General features: G+C 51.1%; 1 protein-coding gene across 1 annotated transcript in view; it reads right to left on the reverse strand.

Moving 5' to 3' along the window:
* Positions 1–5828: 5828 nt before the first annotated feature.
* KDM6B (lysine demethylase 6B) overlaps positions 5829–25834 on the reverse strand; it is a 60701-nt gene continuing 40695 nt past the window's right edge. The window contains 12 exon segments of the mRNA XM_072977154.2: positions 5829–8109; positions 8445–8615; positions 11827–11953; positions 12624–12765; positions 14382–14569; positions 15117–15231; positions 15717–15865; positions 17681–17749; positions 18548–18612; positions 18782–18987; positions 19788–19893; positions 24590–24716. Coding sequence (XP_072833255.2) covers positions 8086–8109; positions 8445–8615; positions 11827–11953; positions 12624–12765; positions 14382–14569; positions 15117–15231; positions 15717–15865; positions 17681–17749; positions 18548–18612; positions 18782–18987; positions 19788–19893; positions 24590–24716 — 1489 coding nt within the window. The 3' untranslated portion in view covers positions 5829–8085.

A 25834-nucleotide genomic window follows, 5' to 3' on the forward strand; every position in this document is an offset into this window, starting at 1 on the left:
AGAATGGTTGTAAGCTAAGATACCATCTGGTTAGGCGAGCATTGGTATCCTTCATGCGATTGAGCCATTGCAACGGTGCATGGTCCGTCATCAGGACGAAAGGAGCGCCCAACAGATAATACCTCAAAGCATGCACTGCCCACTTCACTGCCAGGGCTTCTTTCTCAATTGTAGCATACTTTTGTTCCCGACTGCTCAACTTTTTACTTAGGTACATTATAGGGTATTCCACCCCATCTCTCCTTTGAGACAGCACAGCGCCAATTCCCCTATCAGAAGCATCCGTTTGTACCCAAAAAGGTAACTTGAAATCCGGGGCATACCTAGAGGGTAGGGTCGCCAAGGTCTCCTTAAGCTGCCTAAACGCATGTTGTTCAGCGTCACCCCAAATAATACCTTTCCCCTTCCATTTCCGCGTCAAATCTGTGAGAGGAGCCGCTACGTCCGCGAAATTGGGCACGAATTGTCTGTAGTACCCGGCTAATCCCAAAAATTGCTGGACCTCCTTCTTACTTTTGGGTACCGTCCACGACACGACTTTGTCCACCTTATCGGACACTGGTTGTATTTTCCCACCTTCCACCTGAAACCCTAGGAATTGTACACCTCTCCGCGCGATCTTACACTTGTCGGGATTCACCTTCAGTCCGGCCTTCTCAATTTCTCTAAGCACCCTCCTTATGTGTTCCAGATGTTCTCCCCAGGACTTGCTATAGATCAAGATATCATCAATATAAGCCCCCGCGAAATCTTTAACTGGGGCTAAGACTTGATCCATTAATCTTTGGAACGTTGCAGCGGCTCCATGTAACCCGAACGGCATTTTTTTGAACTGAAACAACCCTTGGGGTGTTACAAAGGATGTTTTCTCCTTGTCTCCCTCTCTTAAAGGTATTTGCCAATAACCTTTAGTGAGGTCAAGCAAGGTCAAATATACTGACCCGCCCAACTTTTCTAACAGGTCATCTACTCGGGGCATGGGGTAAGCGTCAAATTTGGAAACTTCGTTCAATTGTCTAAAATCTACACACAACAGCATCTTTCCATCAGCCTTTGGCACCATTACAGGGTAGCTGCGCCAAGGGCTTCTTGAGGGTTCTATAATGCCCAGCTGTAACATTTCCTCTACTTCTTTACTTATGGCCTCTCTAAGGTGATATGGCCAAGTCCTGTTCCCCGATCTCGTAACTACCCCTGCTGGGGTGTGTATCTCGTGTTGTATTAGTCGAGTTTCGCCTGGCACCCCTGAAAACAAATGTTGAAATTCGTCTTCCAGCTGTAATAAGTCTTGTTGTTGTGCAGCAGGTAAGGTCTCATCTATAGGTAATCGGCCTTCCGCCCGCCCCCAGGAATCAACCTCTGGTCCGAATTCATGCTCCTCTACTTCACCCCACAAAGCCTCTCTTTCTTTCCACTCCTTGAGGAGGTTAACGTGAAAGATACCTTTCTTCTTAGTCTTGTCTGGCATATATATCTCGTAGTCAACATCTCCTATTTTTTGTACCACCTCGTATGGGCCTTGCCAAGTTGCAAACAACTTAGCCTGTTCAGAAGGCATCAACAACAAAACCTTTTGCCCTGGTACGAACTCCCGCACCTTCACCCTTTGATCGTATCTTCTCTTTTGCCCGGCTTGAGCCTGGCCAAGATTAGCCTTAGCCAGTCCCACAGCTGTACGGAGATGTTCTCTCATTTCTATCACTTGCTGAATGGTTATCCGCGCATCGTCTGGACCTTCCTCCCACCTCTCCTTTACTAAGTCCAGAATACCTCTAGGGTTCCACCCATACATCAGTTCGAATGGGGAAAACCCTGTAGAGGATTGTGGTACCTCCCTTATGGCAAACATTAAAGGTGCCACCAACAGGTGCCATCGTCGGGGTTTTTCCATGACCAATTTCCGCAACATGCCCTTTAGGGTCTTATTGAAGCGTTCCACCAAGCCATTACTCTGAGGATGATACACGGCAGTGTGGATAGGTTTTACCTCTAGGAGGCGCCACAATTCTTTTAAGGTTTGGCTCATGAAATTCGTGCCTTGGTCAGTGAGTATTTCCTTGGGAAACCCCAGCCTCGTGAATACCTGCATCAACTCCCGCGCTAGCACTTTGGCCATGGTTGACCTCAGTGGGACCGCTTCGGGGTACCGAGTGGCGTAATCTATGATCACCAGGATGTGAGTATGTCCCCCTTGAGATTTAAGCAGCGGTCCCACAATGTCTAATCCGATCCGTTGGAAAGGGTGGTCCATGAGAGGCAATGGGATTAACTCAGCCCCTGTAGGTGGCTTCCTTTGGGTTTTCTGACATTGAGGGCAGGTGGCACAATACTCTCTCACCTCCCTCCTCAACTCGGGCCACCAGAACCGCTGCTCAATCCTTGCCCTCATTTTTTCTTCCTCTAAATGCCCAGCCAAGGGAATATCATGAGCCAACTCCATAACTTTCGTTCTCCATTTGGAAGGTACCACCAACCTCCTACTTGCATCCTCATGCACGTAATACAGTAAATTATTATCCATCTCCCATCCCTTTTGTCCTCTTACAATAGTTCCTGATGGCTGAGCTGCTAACAGAGGCTCTTGCAGCGAAGCGTCATCCTGCTGCATGGCTCTCACTTGCTCCCGCGACGTTCTCTGCAAAAAATCGGACTGGTCCTTACAATCCTCCTCATCCCCTTGCAGCCCTTCCTTAATCGATCCCACATTGCGAGAGCCCACCCAGTCCCGACCAAGCAACATTTCGCGCGTTAGTCCTGGAACGACCCCAATTTTCATGTGTCTCTCGTCGTTCCCTACTTTCACCGTAGCCCACATAGTTTGGTATTTTTTAAGGTCCCCGTGAATGCATCGCACCGATAATCCTCCGTCCTTCTTATCGCCCGGTAGGTCCCTCACCAGGGTCGTCCCGCACCCCGTGTCTATGAGGGCTCTCTTTTTCATACCATTCACCCAAGCGTCTATTTCCCATCGCTCCGAGGTGGGGCCCTTAGCTTCCACCGTGCGTGTTAACCGCCCCACCCACGAGCAATCGATCCCGGGGCAATTCCGCTTCACGTGGCCCGGAACCCCACAGGAATAACAGATGATCCTCCCCTCTTTGTTGTCTTTCCCTACCACTCCAGGAGTGTAGAGGGGGCGTCCGTCCTTGCCCTCTTTCCAGCCCGTGCCCGGCGCGTAAATCCTTTGATCAACCGTAATAGGCCGGACGGGCTTTGGTGCGAATGGCTCGAACCCTTTCCCGCGCACTCTAGCAGATCCGCTCATGTCCGTGCCCGCCTTCGCAGTAAGGTTGGAAGTTGAAAGCGAAACTTCTCCTCTTCGTGGTCGCTGTTTCTCCGCCCAGGGGGCGGTCACTTCCTTGTTCGCCTCTTCTGTGTTGCTGTAGTCCTCCAGCAGCGTAATCGCCCTCTCTAGCGTTTTGGGATTGTTCTTCTGCACCCAGTTTTTAGCGTTGGTTCCCAAGGACTGCACAAGCTGTTCGAGCACGACTGCATCCACTAGCTTTTCACCATCGTTCTCAGCTGGTTTCAACCACCTCATTGCGTTAGCCCTCATTCTCTGTGCAACAGTACGTGGGTGGGTTCCTGGTTTCCACTTCAACTCCCTCAGCCTCTTCCTATAGGTTTCTTCCGTTAGGTTTAGGGTGCTCAAGATAGCGTTTTTCACTGCGTCATACCGCGTTGCCTCCTGAACTCCCAAGGTATCAACCACCTCCTGCAATAGGCCAGTGAGACATGGGATGAGCACCAGAGTCCACTGGTCTCGCGGCCACCCCGCTGCCGTGGCCACCCTCTCAAACGTATGCAGGTATGCTTCAGGGTCATCCGTGTTAGTCATCTTCTGTATTCGAATTGGCGCCGGCCCCGCCACCAGGCTGCCCCGTACGCTGGCAAGATTCCTGACACCCCTTTCCTCTTCGCTCCCTCTCCCGCGCATTTGCCTGGCCATCAGGATCTGCTGCTCAGTCAGGTTTTCTATAAGCCGAGCTTGTCTCTCCATTGCTTCTCGTAACCGGTCCACCTCTTTGCTTCCCGCCAATTCCGTCCCCCCGGCCCCACGTTGGGCGCCACTGTGACAAGGTTCGTCTTTAGCCGGGGGGGGCTGTGTTGTAAAGGCGGGAAAAAGGCGCGGAGGCGAGTCCGAGTCTTGAGAAATAACAACTTTATTCGCGTGTACACTTAACTCCACTGGATCAAACGGATCCTTCAAAACTTCATCGGTTAACAGTGTATACTTCTTAGGTCTAACAACTGGTGGACCTGTCTCTTCATCTACCAAGGGGCCGGGCCAAACCGCTCGCGGTCCGTCAAAGGTCTTAAAGGCGCACTCCGGACGGCGCATATGGTCCCACAACAGGGGTGGCGGGCCCAATCCCCCTCCGGGGGCTTCTGCTGGAACTCGGGGCCCGGGCGGATAACTCTCCGTCCCCCACCATGGTAGCCCGCCGGGAAGACCGAGACCCTCCATTCCAAGGGTTCATATGTCCTACCGCGACCGCTAGTCAAAGGAGGCTCTGGCAACGCTCCTCCGTCTTTCAGTAGGTTCGGAAATCCCGGAGGCCCGTCCGCCTGGCTCCTCGCGTCTATCAGCCAGTCTGTCTGCACCCCTCTGTTCATGCATCTGCCCAGTTCACCTTCCCCCAGCCAACTGAACTCCCGCGCAATTTCTCCCTCTCCTTTCACCTCCTCCCACATGATCAAGTCCATCTCGGCTCCTCCCTCATCCACCAAACACACTTCAGTAGGCCTCCTTTGCAGCTCCTCCTCACACTCTATCTCTACAAGAATCCCTTCAGTACAGCCACTCGCGTCTTTCGGGCTCTCTTCTTCTGGGGACGGCACACTGGGTCCTACTCCTTCACAAAGAACCAGGACAAGGAGAGACTGGAGTTCGGGGACAGGCAGTGACAGACAGATCTCTTGATTTAGGGGCTCCGCGGAACTCCGGTGCCAGCCCCACTGAAAATAACAGGAAAGAGAAGACATGCCTATGTACAGTGGGGTCTTGACTTGAGAACTTAATCCGTATTGGAAGGCGGTTCTCAAGTCAAAATGTTCTCAAGTCAAATCTGCATTTCCCATAGGAATGCATTGAAAACCATTTGATCCGTATCTGCTCTTTTCCGTCCATAGAAACTAATGGGAAGCTGCTATTCCGCCTTCGACCACTAGAGGGGGATATTTTGTTTCTTTTTTTTCTTAGGTCAAGAAAGGTTCAGGGAAGGCAGGGAAAAGACAGTCCAGGCAGTCTGAAGACTCCCAATCCACTCTCTAAACGCTGGGAGGAGTGAGGAAGCAGACAGGCACCCTTTTCACTGGCCAACAGTTAACTGAAAGTTCAAATTTTGCACTTTCCCTGCCTCCCACGTGGTTTTTTTTCAGTTCTTAACTCAAATCTAAGTACTTAAGTCAAGTCAGTATTTTCCTATGAGAGCGGTTCTTAAGTAAAAATGTTCTTAACTCAAGCCGTTCTTAAGTCAAGACCCCACTGTACTGTATCTGTCATTGGGGCAGGGGGAATCCTTCTGAGACTACAACAGCCAGAATCCCCAAGGAAGCCCCAAAGAGGAACTTCCAGAAGCTCTGAGCCCGCCGGCTCCAGCGACCCACCTGGGTCACTTCAAGGACCCTCACCGCACCCCACCGTTCAAAGGGCCAAAAAAATACGGCTTTCAAGCAGCCCCCTTTCCTCATCCCATTTCCGACTCTCAGCCAAACACCAACCACACCTCGCAGCGCTGATCTGACGCTGGACTCCCGGGCGCCTGCAAATTCTCATCCACACTTTTGCACCCAACATTAAAAAAAGAGAAGAAGTATTGAGAGAGTTTTCTTTTATCTCTGTGAGTTAATTTAATTTTTTTTTTTACATTTACAAAATAAGATTTGCTTTCTCCTTGTCCCCTACAGTACAATAAGAATCCGTGTTTTGTGTGTGTGTGTTTTTCCAGAGTAGCTCAATGTTCATCTGTTTTATTACAGTGTACTTGTGTTGGGGAAGGTGGGGGGGGGGTTTGGAATCTGGGAATTAAAAAGTGCAGGTTTCGGAAGGAAGAAATTTGTACAACGTAGGGTGGGGGCGAGATTCCGTTAAAAATGGAAATCAACAGATGAACCAGGATGAAGCTTCATTTCCCCCCTCTTCCCCCTCCCTCACATGAGAAAACATGAGCGCCATGTCAAGGAAAACATTGACAGACCAAAAAAACAAAACAAAACACAAAACACCTCCCAACAAATTAAAACATTTTGAAATCCGATAAAAATTTCAGGAGAAGTCAAAATGAGACAGCAAAAAAAGAGAGAGAGACATTAAAAATGAAACAGATACGACGACATTGTAAAAAGTTATTTCTTTTTTAAAAAAGATGGATCAAAACCCCAATAAAGGACCAATAAATAGAGAAATCATTACAAAAAAAGACATATAAATTAAAAAAGAGAGCGAGGAAAAAAGAAAGAGAGGACATTTTACAAATGACAAACACCGTTCTGAGGCATGGAGGTACGAACTTGAAACAGGAAAAAAAATGACCCCAAATGAGACGTTTTCTTGGTTTGTAAAAATGAGCCGGGAGTCAAAAGCATGCAGAACCGGAAAAATAGGCAATAAATTTAGCAAAGGGGTGAGTGGGTTGGGGGAAAAGGCTACGGGTTAGAAATTGAAACAATTCAATCGGCTAAAGAGGATGTTCTAAGGGTCGGCGTTCAGGGTATTGTTAACCGCTAAGAAAGATGAAAAGCGAAACGTCCTGGTTAGGGCCCCCCTTTGCTAAACGATAGCGGAGGGGGGAGTGGATAGTGTAGACATTGGCATTTAGGGGGGCCTAAAGAAGGAAGTGGGGAGAAGGGATCCGTCTCCCTCCCCTTCGTGGTTTTTGCAAAAAGGAAAAAAGAAAAAGAAAAACGCGTCTTATCTACCCGTGTGTCTGTTTTGGGGCAAAGCACCATTATCCCCTATACACAGGGTTGTAATTTTTATTATCCCAGTTTTGGACGCACAGAAATTATTAATCTGCGCTTCACACAAACTTTTTTTTCCCAACTGGACTCTTTCTTTTCTCCTTCAACTTTTTTTTTGTCATTTTTTGTTGTTTTTTAAAAGCAGTTTCTAATACAAACCAGGATTTTTTTCCCTTATATTTATATATATAATATATAAAAGGATGTAAGAAATCAAAATGTCCATCCGAATAATTAAAAACCACACGCGCAAAGTGTCTCCCGCCCCGCCCACCGATATATATAAATCAATGTACACTCTTTTCCCCCCCCGCCCAATGAGAAGTTCATCCAGAGAGAACTGAACCCATAAAACTCCTGTGTTAAGAAACCCGTATTAAATTGTTTTTTTTGCTTGCTTCTGTTTTCATTTTCCAAACTCTTTTTCTTCTTTAAATTTCCAACAAAAAAAATATTAAAAAGCAATCAGAAGGAACAAAAAAAGGAAAAACAAAAATCAAGCACCCCGAAATTTTAACAGCCATCTCTCTCTGTTCCATGTGTCTTGCTCTCCACCTCGTGAGTAAGAGGGGAGAAGAGAGAAAAATTAATGCTCGCGTGTGAAGAAAGACAGCTTCCCATCTCCTCTTTAACTGTTGGTTGAAACCCCTGGCCCTTCTTCCAAGGGGAAACCAGGCACCGCGGAGTTGAACATGGAACAGGGGTGGGAGAACCGGCAGGAAGGCCACGCTCCCGATTCCCGCCGGAGACGACGACACGACCTTGTTCATCAATACTTCTTCGTCTTTTTGTAATTCAGTTTTTTTTCTCTTTTTCTTTTTTTTTTTAATACAAAATCAGCACCACCCGGAAGGAAAATAAAAAGGTTCATTCTGAAGAATAAATTAAAGAGGGTCCAGTCGGAAAGGGGGGGGGGAAGTCTGAGTCTGTTTGCTCCAGGGCTGAAACAGGCATGAGTGAGTAGGTGGGGTGGAAATCCAGAGGCTCAGCTGCTATTGAAAGGGGGGGGGGGAGAGGTCAGGCTAAAGCGACCCCCTCCCACCACACACGTGGTGAGTCGAGGAGAGGCTCAGCACGGAGAGAGAGACAAGCCCAGACTCCGGTGTCCAGGCGTGGTATGGCTCATCTTGAACTTGGCGATGCAGCCTGCCGAGAAGAGGAGAGAGAGAGAAAAAAAGACAAAGCTGTTGAAAGAAGCCTGGGATGATTAGGATGATCAGGTTCCCCTTCGCCACCCACTGGGGGCCAGGAAGGGATCCTGCCAGACAGCCTGTGCGGAGTGCATTGGAGTTGACTGAGCAACTCTGAACTGTCTTGAAGCACATGGGTAAAGTTTTAATCCTTTTGCAGACAGCTTTTCTCAGTTTGTCCAAATGGGTTGGAATGGGGCAGGAGGCTGACCTCCCAGACGCCCTGTGGGAAAGGGGGGGGAACCCCACCCCCGTCCCACCCCTCGTCCCACCCCCTACCCCGCCACTCACCAGAGTGAAGCTGTCATAGATATGGATCAATTCTTCCGTCTTGTACTGTTCAAGCACCACGACCCCGTGGAGGGAGGAATTTCGCTTCCGGGCGCAGGCCTCACAGTGCACCAGGTACGTGTTTTTGCTGCCGTTCTCGCTCGTCACAAAAAGGATGTTGAACACTTCCACCTGCAAAGGAACGCGTGGAGGTCAGCCCTTTGTCTCTGATCGCACGCCCCCCCCGAACCTCCCTGTTCCCGGGTCCCTTGGCCCATCCGGAGAGAAATTGCTGGAGAAGGCAAAGAGGGCCAGGAAGTTGGGGGGTCACCCGGGGCTGACGAGCCAAGGAAGCAGCGTTAAAGAGAGCTGTTTTCCCCCCCCTACGGTCCCCGTGGGCCTCTCCGCCGGAAGGGCTGGGAGAGTTCGGGTAGTCCAGAAAAACAACTTGCCCAGACCCTGGAAAAGAAGTGCTCAGGTGTATGAAGACACCTGCGGAGAACGGAAGGGCCCCTTCCCCTCCGTGGCCCCTAATCTGCCTTGAAGTCTCGTCCCACCCCCTAAAGGCGCCGGGAAGGCCCGGCGTGCAGACCCTCCCAGATAATCCCCATCTCTGCAAGAAACAACCGCCCCCCGCTTGCATTACCCCACTGCAGGTGGCCTTAAAAAGTTTGCATCTGGATGGGAGGCAAACTTCTTCGCAGGTCCCTTCCAGACGCTGTGTTAAAACACCTGGCTTTCCTTAGAGGGTGAAGGTCAAGCACCCTCCCCAAAAAGGCACCGTAACAAAAATCCAGAGGAACCCAACCCCTGGAAAGAAAACCAAGGGAAGAGCTGCTTAAAAGTGATTTGCACATCCCTGAAGTCCAAAGGAGGCCGTCTCGGGTTGTTCCCCCCGTGACCACAGGAGGGCGCCCTCAACAAGGCAGGAGCTGGCGTCTTAGACGGAGCCCTGAATGCTGGGAGTCGTAGTCCAAACCAAAGGCACGTTCCCACCCTCTTGTCCCTCGCCTTGGCCATGGAGGCAGCTGGGAAGCCGGCGCCCTGGGGGTCCCTTCGAAGACAGCCAAGGGAGGCGAAAGAGGGTCCCAGGAGAAAAGCCAACACCTGGAAAGGAGGACGGGATTTCTCCCTGCGAGGCGGTGCTTTTGGTGTAGGAAGAACCACACAAAGGCAGAACCAAGGGGGAAAGAGTTTAATTCTTCTCCAGCACAAGAGTAATCGAACAGAACACCACACACACCCACACACCCACGGATGTTACAACCCACAGAGTGCGTGCCACACTGTTGGGCGGTATAGAAGTTGGATGACCGACTGACCGACCGAGTCACCCTCAACACAATCCGTGTCACCAAGACTGGAAAGGAGCCCAGGAATCAGAGCTTTCCATTTCATCCCTTCCTCTTCAGAGCTTGTCCCCTGTGGCTGAGTAGATCATCGTGGATCTTTCCTCTGTGCGCAGAATTGCTCCAAAGCAGAAGAGGCTGATTTGTCAGCTCTTGCCCTTTCCTTAAAGGGAAAGGATCCCCGCATCTCGGTGTCTTGACCGCCTCCTCCTCTTCCTCCTCTCAAGGGGCCTCGCTCTCGGTGGGCTTCTCTGAGGAGCAGGCTCGCCGCAGCTTCCGTGAGCCAAGAAGGACCAGGTCAGCTCCCCTTTTGGCCTAGAAATCGCAGCCTGGGTGCGGTGGAGAAGGCAGCCCCTCTGGAAACAACAGTTCCGTCCATGTTTTCTGGGTTTGAACGCCCATCTGGTCTTTATGGCCTAAGTTCCATCCAGCAGAACAGAATAATATTAATAATTATAACTGTGTGCCATCATGTCAATTCGGACTTCTGGAGACCCTTTTCCAGTGTTTTCCAGGTAGAGGGAATACTCAGAAGTGGCTTCACCCTTCCCTTCTTCTGGGGTCCCCCTGGGACGACGGTGCAGCTGGCCCAAGGCCACCCAGGCTGGCGCTTCTCCCGGGAGATGCGGTGGGGAATTCGAACTCCCAGACCGAAGCCCCTGAGCTCTCCAGCCAGCTCAGCAGAATAGGCATCCCTCTAAGACTCTTCCGTTTCCTTCTTTCCTTGGGTCCTCGGTCTGCCAGCCAAGCAGTTTCTTCCATACACACTCCTGGCGGATAACGAGTTTGGTCCTTCCACAGCCTAAACCAAGTCCGTGGGGTTTCCCCATTTAAACCAAACAATGATCCTCAAGGGTCCTGCCAGAAGCTCCTTACTTTTCTGCTTCGGACAGACGCTACACCAATGCCCTTCAAGGCACATCACGGCCGTTCAATCAACTCCAAGGCACTATTCTGAGCAGGAGGTCTGGCAGATATTCCTGGCGCACGAGTTAGCTGTGGTTTTACTCTTCAATCTCGTGGGAGTTTTTTTTCTTCTTCTCCCCAAAACTTTCATCCTCTTCTCAGCAGCCTTCCTGGGCGATCCAACCGCTGGATATTCTGGTTTAGGGAAGTTCCTAATCAATCCTGAGGATTCTTCGGCTCTTGTCCAGGGAAGGGTGGCATCCGTGTCTTTTCCCCCTCTCATCATGTCATCCCTGCAAAAGGCGCCTAAGTCAAGAATTTGGATCCATCCGTCCAGCAAATGGTCTACAGACAATTTTTTTATCGAGCAGTTTATCGCCAGTCCACAGCCATGCTGCCTTCTTTCTTCTTTGTCTTCTTTCGATTTTAAAAAACACGCGGTTCATACTCACTGTTTCGAACTTTCTACTCTCCCTGATGGCCTTCGCTTCTCAGCCACCTTGGGTGCGAAGGAAGTGTGAAAAACCGAAACTGGAGGTAGGTGACAGGAGGTATTTTTTAAAAGACAAACAGGCTTTATAAAAAACACAGTTCACACCGATGGTACAATCAATAAACCCTTCTGGGCAAGTTCCTTAAGGATGGTGTTTGGGAAGAGATGACCCCCACGCACAGAGGAGGGAAAAGTTCCATGGTGGGGCATAAAAACTGACCGGGAATAGATGCTGGTGGTTTCCAGTCAGGAAGACCGGAGGCAAGCCCTGGGAATCGGGTCAAAATGTCACTACATGTGAGACGGTACAAGGGAGCAGGATGTGAAAGCAAAGGGCTAAAGAAGACAAAGGAACTGGGGCAAATGAGTTACCACCAGCCAAACCGGGAGACAGATTCATGCGGCCACAGGATTTTGGCCTGCTGGCGCGGCCACTGTCTGAGGCCGGGAAGGTCACCTATGCTGGAGCTCCATGGGCCGCCCAGCAGAGAAGGCAGAAAGGCGGATAGAAACAAAAAAAGAGAGGAGAGAGAGCAAGAGAGAGAGAGAGAGGCCAGGAGTTCACCCTCACACCCTCTCTACAGAGAAGTCACAACAAGCCCACTGACTGGCTGCGGCAGCCAACACAGGCAGAGAGACCACTGCGGACACCTACGTCACATTCATTGCAGTAATAGGCTGGCTCGTCTTTCACCCGGCCCTGGTAGGCAATCTTCTTCCCGGTCCGGACGAGGGCTTCACGCTGGACCTGGCAGTGTTTTATGGACTGCATCAGACAGTACCTAAGAAAGAGAGAGCGAGAGAGAGAGAGAAGGAAAGAAAGCGGTTCAACTGCAGCACTGCAGCCAAAACTCTGCGCACAGCTTGGATTCAATCCCAGGTCACCGGCTTGAGGTTCGCTCAGCCTTCCATCCTTCTGAGGTTGGTAAATTGAGTACCCAGCTGCCTGGGGGTTTGTGTGCAAGGGGTAGCCTGCATAAATAACTTGCAAATCACTCACACAGTACCTTAAGCACTGTGGGGGTGGTAGATAAGCAGCACACTTTGCTTTTCATTTTTAGAATGGTTTTAACTGACTTTTTAAAATTATTGTGCTCTATCCTGAGGTCTTCAGATTCAGGGTTGGAAAGAGATGTTGCAATAAATACACAACGGAGAAGTTTTGGATCAAACAGTGATTTGAATCCCTACTATCTCTTCTACAGATAATATATTTTCCCCTGCTCTTAGAAAGGTTAAATTTTCTGGTCTGTAACTCCAAAAAGGCTATTAAAGAGGCCACTTTTTTCTAAGTTTCCCCAGATTCCCCTCACAATGTTACTGATCTGTCTCTTGAAAGTCCTGCACGGACGACAGGACTGCCACCAGGGCCCATGTGCACCCACAATGCAAGGCAATCACAGTCCTAACTTCTGCAAACCGCCCCCCTCCTCCTTCTTCCCGAGCCCTTACTTGATCATTTTGTACAGATCGGGGTCGCTGATTTTCACCGTGCGGGCAACGTTCCAGGAGACGTGGATCATCGGCACGATGGACTTGACGTTCTTCACCTCGTTCCATTCGTAGCGCTCCAGCGCCAGCTGATACTGGTAAGCTGTGGGGACAGGGAGAGAGTGTTGAGAGGGCGCTGGAGGAGTGCATCCCCCCCGCAAGGGACACGCACGAAGCTAAACCCTCCAATCTGACGGCAATGTGGTGTTCTGCCCAACGACTCACACGCCAACAAGCACAGCCCGTGGTTTGCCCCCCCATGTTAAGAACAAGAATGCCCCCCCAAAAGGAGGGGGGATCTAATGTGTCACCCATAAGACTGTTTGGTTCACCTTCTCCTCTTGCTGCTAAAATAATGGCTTTCCCAACAAAAAAATAAACGCCTCTAGAGTCAGTTATCCATAGGGTTCCCACTCCTGGGTTTCACACACACAAAAACCAACCTACAATTTTTTTCAAAAGTGGAAGCAGACACCTGGCAACTTCTGACCATTTTCTGCAGTTTTGCGGGGTGCTTTTGCATTTTTTTTTTTTTTTTGAGATCCACGTGTGTCCTCCCAACCCAGAGGATCCTGGGGCACAAAATCGGCTCCCTGCCTCCTCTGAAGCTGCCCAGGGGCACCCTAAAAGCCCCCCCCCCCGATTTCTCCTCTGCCTGGCTTCTTACAGAAGATGCCCTCTTCCTCTTCGTGTTCATGAAAGGTGTTCCAGAAAGGGAAGCCCCATCTTTTCGGACCAAGGAGATGTGATCGAACGTGGTCCTTTTTCAACAGTTGACCGTGGAGGACAGAAGAAACGTCCAAAAGCCTGGGTCAGCCCAAACCCCTCTCCAGCCCAACCAGATGCCCCCCCCCCAGTGTCATTCTCAGCAGGAGGGGAAGGCCAGATGCCAACTGGAACATTCTTTCATTCATTCATTCAATCATTCATTCTTTATTTATTTATCACACTTGTGTACTGCACCAATTGCCGCTGGGCACTATCCTAGCAGTTTGCACCCAAAGCAATATAGACGTAAAATGAATCTCAAATAAATCCCGCAGTCATCTAATAAATCAAAAGAAAAATTAAAAAGCCCTTGAAATGATGGCAAACAAGAATCATCAAGACTGTCAACCCATGAGACATGATTTATATTATTTATGCTCTCATTGTGCGAAACACTTAAGATTCAGTCCTGGAGTAAAGTAACAACAGACATGCAGCATATTTGTGACTGCAGTCCAACAGCCACTACAGACTCTTTTGGGCCATGGAGTTCAAGTCCAAAAAATGAGAGACTATTTTTCTAAGTTTAGGTAGAGGAGTTTCTGGGAACAACCTCCATCTCTGGGTTTTTTTGGGGGGGAGATGATGTGGGTGCTGGAATCCCAGCAGCGATTTATATGTGCATAAGTGAAATCAAGGAAAGTGTGCATTTGCACATGTAAATGGTGGTGGCAAATGGACGCTAATGAACAAGAGGCTGGTTGTGCTCCTGGCCACGCATCCAGCTGTGCAACCAGGAGCGCAACCTGCACCTCATTAACGAGCAGCAATTTCTTGTGACTTTCACCAGTTCACTTGCCCAACGCATGCAACCTTGGCCTGTTTTTTGGTTTTTTTGGGGGGGTTGGGCTATCCTCACAGCCTCCCCTGGGGGGTTTTACACCCTTCTTAAACCTCCCTCCACCCCAGCCTTCACCCTGCCTTTCCAAGGACCCCGTCCTCATCCGTTACCTGTCAGGGGGCCGACGTTCCAAGCGATATTGTTGCACCACCCGGTCGCCTGAACCCAGTGCACCGTGCCGGCGTTGATCCAGACCAGGTCTCCCGGGCGCTGGATGAAGCGGTAGACGGGGATGTTGGCCTGGTAAAGATCTTCCAGGATGGGCCACCATGAGCCAGTCAGGTAGTCCACACCATGCCTGTAAGGAAGCACATGCGGAGATGATGAGGAAGGAAGTGCAAATGGCAGCCCTCCCCTACTCCACGAATGAACCACGTGCAACATCCCAGCAGGGAGTTCTCCCGCGTGATCCCCACGGAAATACGCAGGAGGTCTTCCAAGAGCATCATCATGCTCCTAACCTCCTGCGCATTAAGCTGGCGCTCCCTCCGGAGATTTCCCTTCCTCACTCGGTCATCCCCACGGAACAGAGGCCTCGGCTGCTCTCTTACTGGTCCTCTGAATCCTCTGCTACGTTTTCCTCTGTGCAGAAAGCCAGCGGGAGGGCAAACCCTACAAAGTTTCCCCCCCACAATGAGGCCCAAGGAAAACTTCTCTCCCCCCCCCACATCCTCTACCCTCCCTGGGAGAAACCACCCCAGCTGAAGCCGTTATAAGCCTAGCCACCCCTTTCCTTGGGAAGCCTTCCCAACCTGTCAAAACTCCAGAGATGGGAGAAAAAACATGGGGGGTGGCTCTTGAACACAGGGAGCCCCGCCCCCCACCCCCGGGAGCCCCCCTTGTACCTGTCACAGAAGGCGCTGATGTTCTGCCAATAATGCTCATGGACAGCAAACCACTCACAGTCGCCTGGCCCGATGTTGATGTTCACGGAGCAGAAATTATTGTTCTCCTGATGCCCTGCAAAAGATGGGACAGAACTCCTCTTAAGCCCTTTGATACTCCGGAAAAGAGATTTTTGTGCACGGAGGAATTGATCTCCTCTATATGAGAATCGGACTCATTATCTCCACTGTTGCCCAGGCTGAAGGAATGAAACCGACGGAAAGGTTCCCAACCTTGCTCTCCCACTAAACCCCCCCAAAAACTCTTAACCCCGCGTTCCTCTCAATTCTCCCCAAATGCAGGGTGCGGGCGGTTTTACGCCTTGGAGAAGCCCCTTTTTTCCCGAAGCCAGAGAGGAGGTCCACAGCCTTTCCCATGATTCCTTCTCAGCAGCTGGCATAAAGAGGTAGAGTGCCTTGGGATTGGGAGGTTCTCCCAAGCTGTCGATGGCTCGTGACCTGCCAACCGAGTTCTCTCCTCCTCTTTCATGATCCTCTCTCTGTTAAAGTCAGAAAGGCATGTATCCGACAACTGCCTGTGAGGTCCAGAGCCACTCTTACCTGGCGTGCGGCTGCCGGGGACTTTCATATACAGCTGCACCGTATTCATGCCCAGGATGGTGTGTCCCACATGGCTCAGCATGTTCCCCGTCGAGGTGACCCGCATGAACGCCGGCAGTTTGAGCAGCTCCTGCAACTGCGGTTTCCACCTATCGCGCACGGGGGGGAAATGGATATTATTATGGTTGTTGTCATTTCAGACGTCATCCTTGTCATAGTCATCCCCATAATCCTTGTTGGCTTGTTGTTACTAAAATAAACGCTCTCAGAATCTTTTATTTTAATCTTCAGACCTACAGGAATCTTTAGTTTTGTCTCATGCAACCCATGTCATTCCAGATCCAGGAAAGTTGAGTGTTTGATTTTTTTTTTTGTACTAAAAATCCCAAGATTCTCTTAGCAGGCATGGCTCAAAGGCTCCAGCTTAAAGGTCCATGTGGGCTTGTGGAACCTGGGAGTTGTAGTCCAAAAAAAAGGAACTTTCCCACCATTTGCTGGAGGCTCAGCGAGCATTCTCTGCCGGCCATGGTCCCTGCGGAAGGGGGCACAGCTTGGGGGCGAGGGGTGAGGACGTGACTCCTAGGCAGCTGGCTCCAGCTTCCAGTCTCAAGTCAGCCACTCTAGGTAGGACTGAGAAGAGGCCACCTAAAGCCAGAGAGAGAGAGACGGCAACCCGTTTGTGCAACAACAAAGAAGGTTAGGGAAATGGTCAGGATAAGACTTCTATTGCGCCACTACTGGCAGACCGGCCCTGCCTGGAATTCTACCGCAGCGATTGTTCCCCCCTCCACCAGAAGCGATAAGGACTAGCAAATCCCTAGAAGACAAGATAGGCTGGAAGAAGCCATGATGCTGGGACCCACCCTTGGAGGCAGCAGGGAAAGAGGGAGACTTTGCAAGAGATGGAGTGACTCTGTCAAGGAAGCCACAGCCTTGATTCTGCAAGACCTGGACGACAGGGTTCTTTTGGAGGTTGTGCGTGCCAGAAGTTCTGGAGGCGACTCGAGGGCAAGCTGCAGGAACATTGCATTCCACAAATGGCCACATGGGGGCAGCAGAGGGCAATCATGTCCCCAGCCTGCCGGTCATGACAGACCGAGACCACAGAGAGGCAGCACAGAGTAGCCGTAGCCTCTAGTTAACAGGGGGTGTTGTTGTGGTTGTTGTTGTTAGGGTCTCAGTTGCAAAAGAGGGCAGCAAAGAGTGGCAGGGACAAGGCCGTGGCCTATTCCAATAAACCTAGGTAAAGGTTCCCCTTGACATTTAGTCCAGTCGTGTCCGACTCCGCGGCGCGGTGCTCATCCCCGTCTCCAAGCCATAAAGCCAGCGTTTTGTCCGTAGACAGTTTTCCGTGGTCATGTGGCCAGCACAACTAGACACGGCACGCCATGACATTCCCACAAAGGTGGTCCCTATTTATCTACTCACATGTTTACATGCTTTCAAACGGCTAGGTTGGCAGGAGCTGGGACAAGCAACGGGAGCTCCCTCCGTCGCGTGGATTCGATCTTACGACGGGTGGTCTTCCGACCTTGCAGCACGGGGGCTTCTGCAGTTTAATCCGCAGAGCCACCACGACCCTTCTGATCAACCTATCTTCCCATTTTTCTTGCAGCCACAAGCAATGACGTTCTGCAGCTCCACCCGGCAGGCTGCCCCTCCGAGTGGCCGCACGTTCCGGGTGAAAAGGGCCCCACTTGTAACAAAGGGAATGCAAAATTTTCAGCAGACCCCTGGCTCCGGACGTGTTCGTGTGTGGTCTACCACGAAAGAGAACATTATCCACCAGCCGGTAATTTTTTAAAAATTCTGTTCCGGTGGGGACCTCACTTTCCTCTTCAGCTCACTTAAGGCGCCAGCTGGGGTTTTTAGGGCACAGAAGCCGCTCCTTTGCCCAAGGGGGCGAAGGAGTTTGAGCTTGGGTTCCTTGTTCCTCCCTCCCCTGCCTCAGCCACCCTCCTCACCGCTTGGCGTCGGAGAGGTCGATGTTGGTCCCAAACTTGATGATCTGGTGGGGCTTCTGGTCGGGATTGCTGCGAGGAAGAGAAAGGAGAATGTGAGCATCATGGACGGGGCACAGAGCGAGAGAGAGAGAGAGAGAGAGAGAGAGAGAGAGAGCAGGGTGTCTCCATGTCGTTTTCCCAGGGTGACCCTGGCACAACAACGTCCTCCTCTCTGGAAGCCTTCCGGTACACTGCACAACAAAGCCCATCCTCCCCAGCCACCGTGGGAATTGTAATCTGACCCACCACCCCTTGCAGGGTGTGGCCGGAACCTGCTCTGGGGTCTCTCCCCTCCGATGCCTTAGGGCTCTACCATTGTTCCCCATTTTACCACAGCCGCCCCCTGGGAGGGGCACAGGCCAATTTTACCCCTCCCTCCCTCCCTGTATTTTTTGCTGATTTTAACATTTACAATTTGCTGTTCGGCAAAAGCTTCCAAGGCAGAGTAAAACTAATAATTTGCTTGTTGGTCTCTCTTATTTATCGACCGCCTTTTTTCCCTGGCCAAGCCATCGTCTCCACACCTTGGTTCCCCGGAGGGTCTTGAACTACAACTCCCAGAAGCCTTCGTCGCCACCGGCGCCGGCTGAGATTTCTAGCAGCCGTAGTCCAAGAACACCTGGGGGGGGGGGTGACCCAAGGGTGGCAACCCCTGTTTTAAGGGGACTCTGGACAGCTCACGATACTAAAAAGAGCAGGATTTAAAAGACAATGAGTTACACATTATGAAAAATACAGAAGGAATCCAAATTTTATTATTATTATTTTTAAGGGATATTCCCAAAATAGCAAAGCAGAGGTAAAAGAGCGAGGTCCGGAAAAGACTACCTGGGCGGCGTCTCGGTGGTGCTGTCGGGCTCCTCAGCTTCCTCGTCGTCTGTCTCCTTATCTTCCTGGCTCAGGAGAAAGGGCAAGTCAGGAGGGGGGGGGACAGACGTTCCTCATCCTCCCCTAACCCTACCCCCCCCCTTTCGCAGGGGCGGTGGCGGGTCCCCTGCCCTACAGACAGCATCCGAAGGCAGAGGAGGCAGAGGAGGATGGGGTGGGTTTCGAACTCCTCACCTGAAGCGACTCTTGGAAGGAAGCCGCCTGGTACTGGGCGTACTTGGCGATGGTGGTGTGGGACCGGCTGCTCTCGCACGGCCACACCTGCTTCGTCCCCGACGGATCCCAGTTCTCGTCCGACGGCTGCTGCACCTGCGTGCGGACTTCTACGGCGTGCTCCCCGCTCGCTTCCACAAGGGTCTTCGTGCTAAAGAGGCCCAGATCTGAGGGAAAGAGGAAGGGAGGAGGGTGTCATGGCACGAAGCTGAGAGGTGGCCGGGAGCCCCACCGCCCCCCCCCCAAAAACCCCAAACCCATGTTTGCCAAAGGGGCAGAGGCTCCTTTGCACACGAGGAGGACTCCAGACTTCCAGCCTAGCCCTTCCACGCGTTTTGGAGACTAGACCCTCTGTGAATGCATCCTAAAACCACATTGGCCTCTTTTGCTGCTGCATCGCACTGCGGGCTCTATGATGATTCTAGGATGCTATGAAATGAGTCCCCAAAGATGCCAACGGGGCCCTCCAACGTGTGTAGGGGTACGATGGATCACCTCAATATGGCCCCGGCCTCACCCCAATACTATTCCAAACCTTACAGATCCTTTTAGAAAGAGAGCCGAAGTGGCCGGCCAAAAGACTTAGTCCTTCAGACCCAATGCGGACCCCTCCCCACTTCGTTTTGCCCGGTCCACAAACATCGCGGAGCTGCTCGGTGCATCCCCGAGGTGCAGGACCCCTCCTCCAATGAACTATTTCCCCCTCCTGCCGGCCACTGCTCTCCTGAAAGGCTTAGCCAAGCCCGAAGCCTCTGGGGCCGCTCCTCCACCCATCCACCCACCCACCCCCAACAAGGCTGCACAGCCCCTCTGCTCCAGGTATCTCCCTCCCCTCGAAAGCCATGTCACCCCCAATCCACACCGCTGTCCAAAGACCCCCCAGCCCCACCTCCGGAAGGACGCAACCCGAGACCTCCACACACGCACACATACATACACACACACACACACACGGCCCCACACTCACTGAGGCGAAGGGATCCGGCCAGTCCTCGGATGACGGTGATGGGATTCTTGGGGTCGGTGCAGAACTGCAGCAGGACGGGGGAAAAGGCGTCCCGCTTGCTCTCCAGCTGAAGAAAAGGGAACGGCAATTAGAGGCCCAGATGCCAGCCTGGCACCCACCCACCCACGCACCCCAATCCCATAACAAGAACAACAGGGCTCTAAGACTCAGAGAAACGGCCACCCTAAGAGCATCGCATCTACCAGTTTGGACCGAGGGTCCACTCCAGCAAAACCCCTCGTTTAAAGCCACCGGCTTAATGAAGCCCAAGTCTTCCCTGACAGGGAGGGAGTGGGACCAGCGAGCCTAGTATCCCCTGCTCAGTCACGACAGCCCCCAGTTCAGATCCACACCCCTCCTCCTCATCACCACGAGAGATCTTGCCACCAATCTCCCCACTTGCCCCCACCCCACCCCGAGTGCCTTGACAGTCTTTCCGAAGACCATTTGGCTCTCTTTTCTCTTGAGGAGGCGAAGAGAACTTGGCTGCATCTCTTAAGTGCCCGCAGGGAAGACACACGGAGCAAGCAGAGTGCGGAGGACGAGCTGTCCTATTAATTTTTTTCCCTCTTCCACGGTGGTGCTCCAAATGGGTCAAACAACGAAGCTTGCAAGAGAAAAATCTTGGGTGGGCCAGCCGGGTGGGGTTGGAGCAAAGCACATAAGACGTTCTGGAAACAAGCAAATCAGCAAACCGTCCAGCTCCAGGGAGAGGGGGGGAAAATGAAACGGAAAAATCTGGATTTGCAAAAAAGAAGCGCCGCTGGCCATCCTTATGCGGGAAGCAAGCGGGAGGTTTACTTGGAGAAACTGAGCAAAGGGACGTCAAGGAAGTTCCAAATGACCAAAACATCCAGAATATCCAAGGAAGAAAAGGGGCAGGACCCCCAAAAAAGCAAAAGCCTTCTACTTTCTACAAAGTTTGATAAGAAGCCAAATCATGACGCTTAGAGGGAGAGAAATGGAGGTGGACAAGTCTTCTCCGTAAGAAGGCGAGGAGATACAGGGCTTAGGAGCGCTGGCAGTCACCAAACGGCACGGGGAAACAGAAAAGATGCTGGAGAGGGATTAAAAGGTCCGGCGTCGATCAAAAAGTCTTCTCGGAGGAGTGTCATTCCTGATCCCAGGAAGGAAAAAAGCAAAGCGATCCGCAGATCCCAGCTGAGCTGTGTCCTTCCGTTTTGCTCTGAATCCCCCGGTGCTTGGAGGCCTACTCTCTGAAGCAGAGGGTCCCAATCTTCTGGGGTGCTGCACTGTGCTAAGAGCAGTCAGAAGGCCGTTAAATTAACGGTGCAACTAAGTCAGGGACGGAGGGAAGGTGACTGGGGGGGGGGCACATACTCCCAAACACAACTGACATGGATCATCCAAAAAGAAAAAAAGAAAGGAAGAAAGAGGAGGAGGAGGAGGAGGAGAAAACAGTTGAAGAGTGAACTGAGAGGAGAAAGAGAAGAAACCGGTTGTCTTATTGTTCCACACCCGCACAAGCAACGTGGAGAAATGCACAAAAATCTCACGAGGAGACAGCAGGAACTGGCTGCCGTCTAGCCAAGATTAAAAAAATCTTCTGCCATAGTGAAACACTTACACGCCCGGCAGACTCTCGTCCCAGAGCATAAAGGAACGGCAGGACGTGGCCTACCCCTTGGTTTTATGGGGCTTGGAGCAGCATTTGAACTCAAAAGCCTCCCGGTTAAGTTGCAAGGTGACTAACTCAAGAAGGAACCTGTCAAGAGACCACCGCTTTTCTGTCACCAGTTTTCCTAGAAGACAACCGCGCCGGGGGGGGGGGAAGCAAGACGAGCTGCTGCCGATTGCAGAGAGCTCCTGACGAAAAGAACCGTTTTTGGTTTTTGCCTAAAGGAGCTAAGAGCAAACGTAGGGGACGGGAAGCTGTGGATGGGCGGGGAAAAAAAATCCGAATTGCTGTACCAAACGGGGAAATCATCCGAAGTTTGGACACGAGGAATCCACCATTTGAAACGTTGAGAGAGCAGCCCAGCTTTGCAGGCAGAGCAAGAGGAGGCACCCACCCCCATAAAGGAGAAAAAGAAAGAAAAACAAGTGATGATGAACTAAAGATCTAAGGAGCCAAGCAGGACTTTTTATTGCAAGGAACAGAGAAAGCAGGGCGTCCCAAAAGGGTAAGAAACAGACAGGTGAGCCTATGTCTTTCTTCACGAGAAGAAGCCGGCGAAGGGGTAGAGGAAATGGAGCTGGCCTCAAGGCAGGATTTGGGAGTCTAACAAAGAAAATAACGGGCTGGCTGGCAAACACAACGGTAGGAGGCTGCCTTTCAGAGTCCAGAAGGAACCAGAGGGGAAAAAACATCCAGTCTTTTGGTATTCCGGGGGACAAAACGAAGTCCCAGAAGAAAGTGGAAGGCCGTCAGCCCAAACGGGGTCAGCCTGACGCTGGCGAGGATTAACGCAGAGCAAAAGGCAATAATAATGGCGGTGGGAGAGGACAATAGGCGGGAGATGATCCAGCCTCTTCTTCTTTGAGCCCCTGCTTCGTTTAGGAAATCCAGCATCGCCGCTCTGACAACAGGAATCGGCCCAACCTAAGCTCCCAGTTCCCCTACAGAACTGGTCCCATTGCCAAACCAGTCTCGCCACCAAGCCACTCTACTCTGCTTACAGTCGACATCCACCCTCCTGGATCTCAAGCCCACCAGATATAGAACCCCCTTGCCAATTCGGTTAAGAATCCTGTCCATCTCCCCACCCTCAGTCTTTTTTTGGGGGGGGGGGAGAGCTGGACCACTATCATGGTGAGAAATTGTGAGACCCTTAAGGTTTCTAAAACCTTGACTCCAACACCGAACCAAGGGCTAGCTCAGGAAAGAGGAAGCCCCATCCCACTTAAGCTCGGGAAGAGGATGCAAGAAATGTTTGAAGCACAAATTGAAACAAGAAAGTGGTGTAAAGCTCTTTTAAGATTTTTCTCAACAACGGCTTCCATCGTGCGTGAAGAGAGACAGCCGTTGAGGGTCTTCGGCAGCATCTAAGAGGAAAGCCAAAGAGCCGGAAGATATAAAGGTAAGATGTCTTTCAGAGGGTAGGGGAAAGAAGCAAGCAAAGCCATCCCTTCTGGACACAGAGATTTAAGCTGCTAGTCCTCTCTGTGCAATAGGCCATCTCAAAAGGGAACGATCAAAGCAGCAGAAAAGCCGAAGAGGGAAGCGAGATTACGAAATGTTCACAGGTGGATCCCACCTTTCTTGGGCTCAAAAGAAAGATTACACGGAGAAGGTATTTATGAAACAGAAAAAATATGCACGGCTGTCTTCCCTGCCTGGTTTTGGACAGCAATGATCACAGGAGCCTCAAAGAGAGAAGTTTGTGGGAAGAGATGATTTTTTTTAAAAAATGATGCCTTTCATCTAGAGAAAAGGATCTTTGGGAGGAGGAAAGAAGAAAGGAACTAGAGATAGAAAATGGAAGAGAAAACATAAGGTGACATAAAAATGGGGATGGCAGGTTGCAACCATTCAGAGAAAGAAGAGGAGGTGGGGAACAGTGATCAACCAAGTTGGTTCCTTCTGAGTGTACCAGCAAACCACAATGCATGCCTTTCCCCGCGCGTCCCCGCCCCCCAGTGAGTTTTCACGCTGCTCTAACATTCTGCCAATCCTTATTAAACCCAACGTGCCAGGCGGCCCATGGGGTCCGGCAGCTGCAACTGATCTGGCACACACAGGGCCAACAGTTTGGGAATGTTGCATTTCTTGGACTACAGTTCCCAGAATCCCCAGCCACCATGGCTTGGGATTAGGCATGGTCCTTCCGGGTTTTTTTGGGGGGCTGTATTCCCCTCACACACACACACACACCGAATTCCCTCTGCTGGAATTCTGGATATTGCTGACCAAAAAAAAAAAAAAAAAAGAATAACTTCACAAAAGAGTTTTCAAAGTTTTCCTTACTTCCATGTAGGCCTTGGTAAGAGCCCAGGACCAGGGTCATTTGCACCCAAAGAAGGATGAAATGGCTGGAGGCGGCTAAACTCCACATGAGCTACAAAGCGATTATGGTGCTGCGGTTTTATGAGCATCTCCGGACGTCAGACTATAAGGATGCCTCTCAAAAAACAACAATCTCATCATCCCTCATGACTCCTATGGAGTTTAGCCTCTCCCAGCCATTTCCCCCACCCCACTTGTTAGCAATATGTTGCTGAATGAAATGAAAAGTAGTTTGTGAACCCGGTTTTATTTTTCTGGCAGCAGTTTTCAGAATTCTGACTTCGCAGAGAATTCTGGGGCTGCAGTGCAAACACACACACACACACACACACCCCGGGAGGTACCATGCCCAACAAGGATGCTGGGCCCCGTGGTACACACAAATGCAACTTTCCCAACAGCCTCTGTATTTGTTGCCGGTGCCAAGGACCTCTAGAAGGATCCGTTCCGCAGGCCTGATCCAACGGGATGATCCAGATGCACCTCTGATCTAGAGTGGATCCCGTTTGACATACAAGGCTTTTCACCGCCTTGTTCTGGCTTCTGAAATTCCAGCCAGTCACAACCCACCAACAATTTTAAAAAGCCATCTCTGCAGCCATGAATTTTTGCTGCCGCCCCTGCTATGTTGAATGTGAAATCTTGTCCTTGTCATCGTGAACCCCTGCAAGCACACACACCGGTATCAGAAGATCCCACAAGGTCCCACCTATCCAAATTTACTCCCCTCTTCCCATCTTTCACGGCAACCCCATTCTTCCTCCCCACCCATCGCTCCCACGAAACAGGCACTCACATAGATGCTTGGGGTCGGGGGACTGAGTTTGTCCCGCGGGAGCTTTTCGTCCACGTTGATCTGAGGTTTGACAGAATGGCTGGGCAACAGGTACGATTCTTTGAATTTTCCTTTCACCTTGGCGTGCCTGGAACAAGCAGAAGGGGAAGAGGTCACGGACAGACGACCACACACTTCCAGGGGATTCAAGGCCCTTTCCCCGTAACCGGTGGCCATAGCTCCTTCCAACGTTGACACTCAGGACATAGATTTCCCCAGCTCAACACTCGTCCTCCTCCTCCGTGCGGGATCCCATCGCTGGCGCCCGAAAGCCTCGTCTTCAGGGCAGCCCCTCTGCTTATTCCAACCCATGGCTCGAGAAAGGCCACCCACCCTGTGCTAAGCAACTGCACGCCCTCTGGGGAATTATGGGACATGTAGTCTTGAAAAGCAACGGTCCCCAGCTCAGCTTCAAAGCTTTTGTTTTTGCTCCAGTATCAACAACATTATCGGGATTGACCCTTGTTCTCAAATCAGCCGGAACATTTTGCAATGACCCACCGCACGCAACCCTCCCTCCCTTTTGTGAGGGTCGTGCGCGCGCTGCTGGAGGTTTGAAATTTTAAAAAGGCAAAAGACGGGACGCCTGAATGGTCCAGGACCAGAAGCCGTTTGAGTTTTACCCACTGATGAATTTAATTTACTATAGTTGTTTTTTTTAATCCTTTGCTCTGTTGTTTATTTTATGATGTTGTAGACATTTATCTTGTGGGTGTTTTACACCCTTATTAATGGTGTCTTGTCCTCTGCTGGTATATTTTGAATATCTTTGAATATTAATAATAATAATAACTAAGTTTTCCGAGAAAGACAGCCCAGCCCAGAAGAAGTGGCTTTGTCCTCCATGTCACAAAGCAGCCTCTTGGGATCAGCCTTTCTCCCCCTCCTCTCGTTGCTACATCTTCTCCTGTGTGGTTCTCTGTGCCACAAACACACAAACGCGCATGCACAAGGACACCCACAAGCCCTGTTTAAACATCACGCAACAGGTCAGCAGGCCCATTAACAAAACCCAAGCCTGCCCCGTCTCTCTCTCCCCACCCATCTCTAGAACAGATAGAATCTGAGACCTGATTACAAAAGCTAAAAAAAAAGGGGGGGGATGATAGAGGGATGTGCTTTCCGTTCTGCCACCCATGCTGGAAAAGAGCCTGCCTAGGAAAATGTGGGAGAGCAGCAGAGACTCAGACGAGGGGGTTCGGGTCG

This window comes from Pogona vitticeps, chromosome 6 (genome assembly GCF_051106095.1).
Source record: "Pogona vitticeps strain Pit_001003342236 chromosome 6, PviZW2.1, whole genome shotgun sequence".
NCBI lineage: Eukaryota > Metazoa > Chordata > Lepidosauria > Squamata > Agamidae > Pogona > Pogona vitticeps.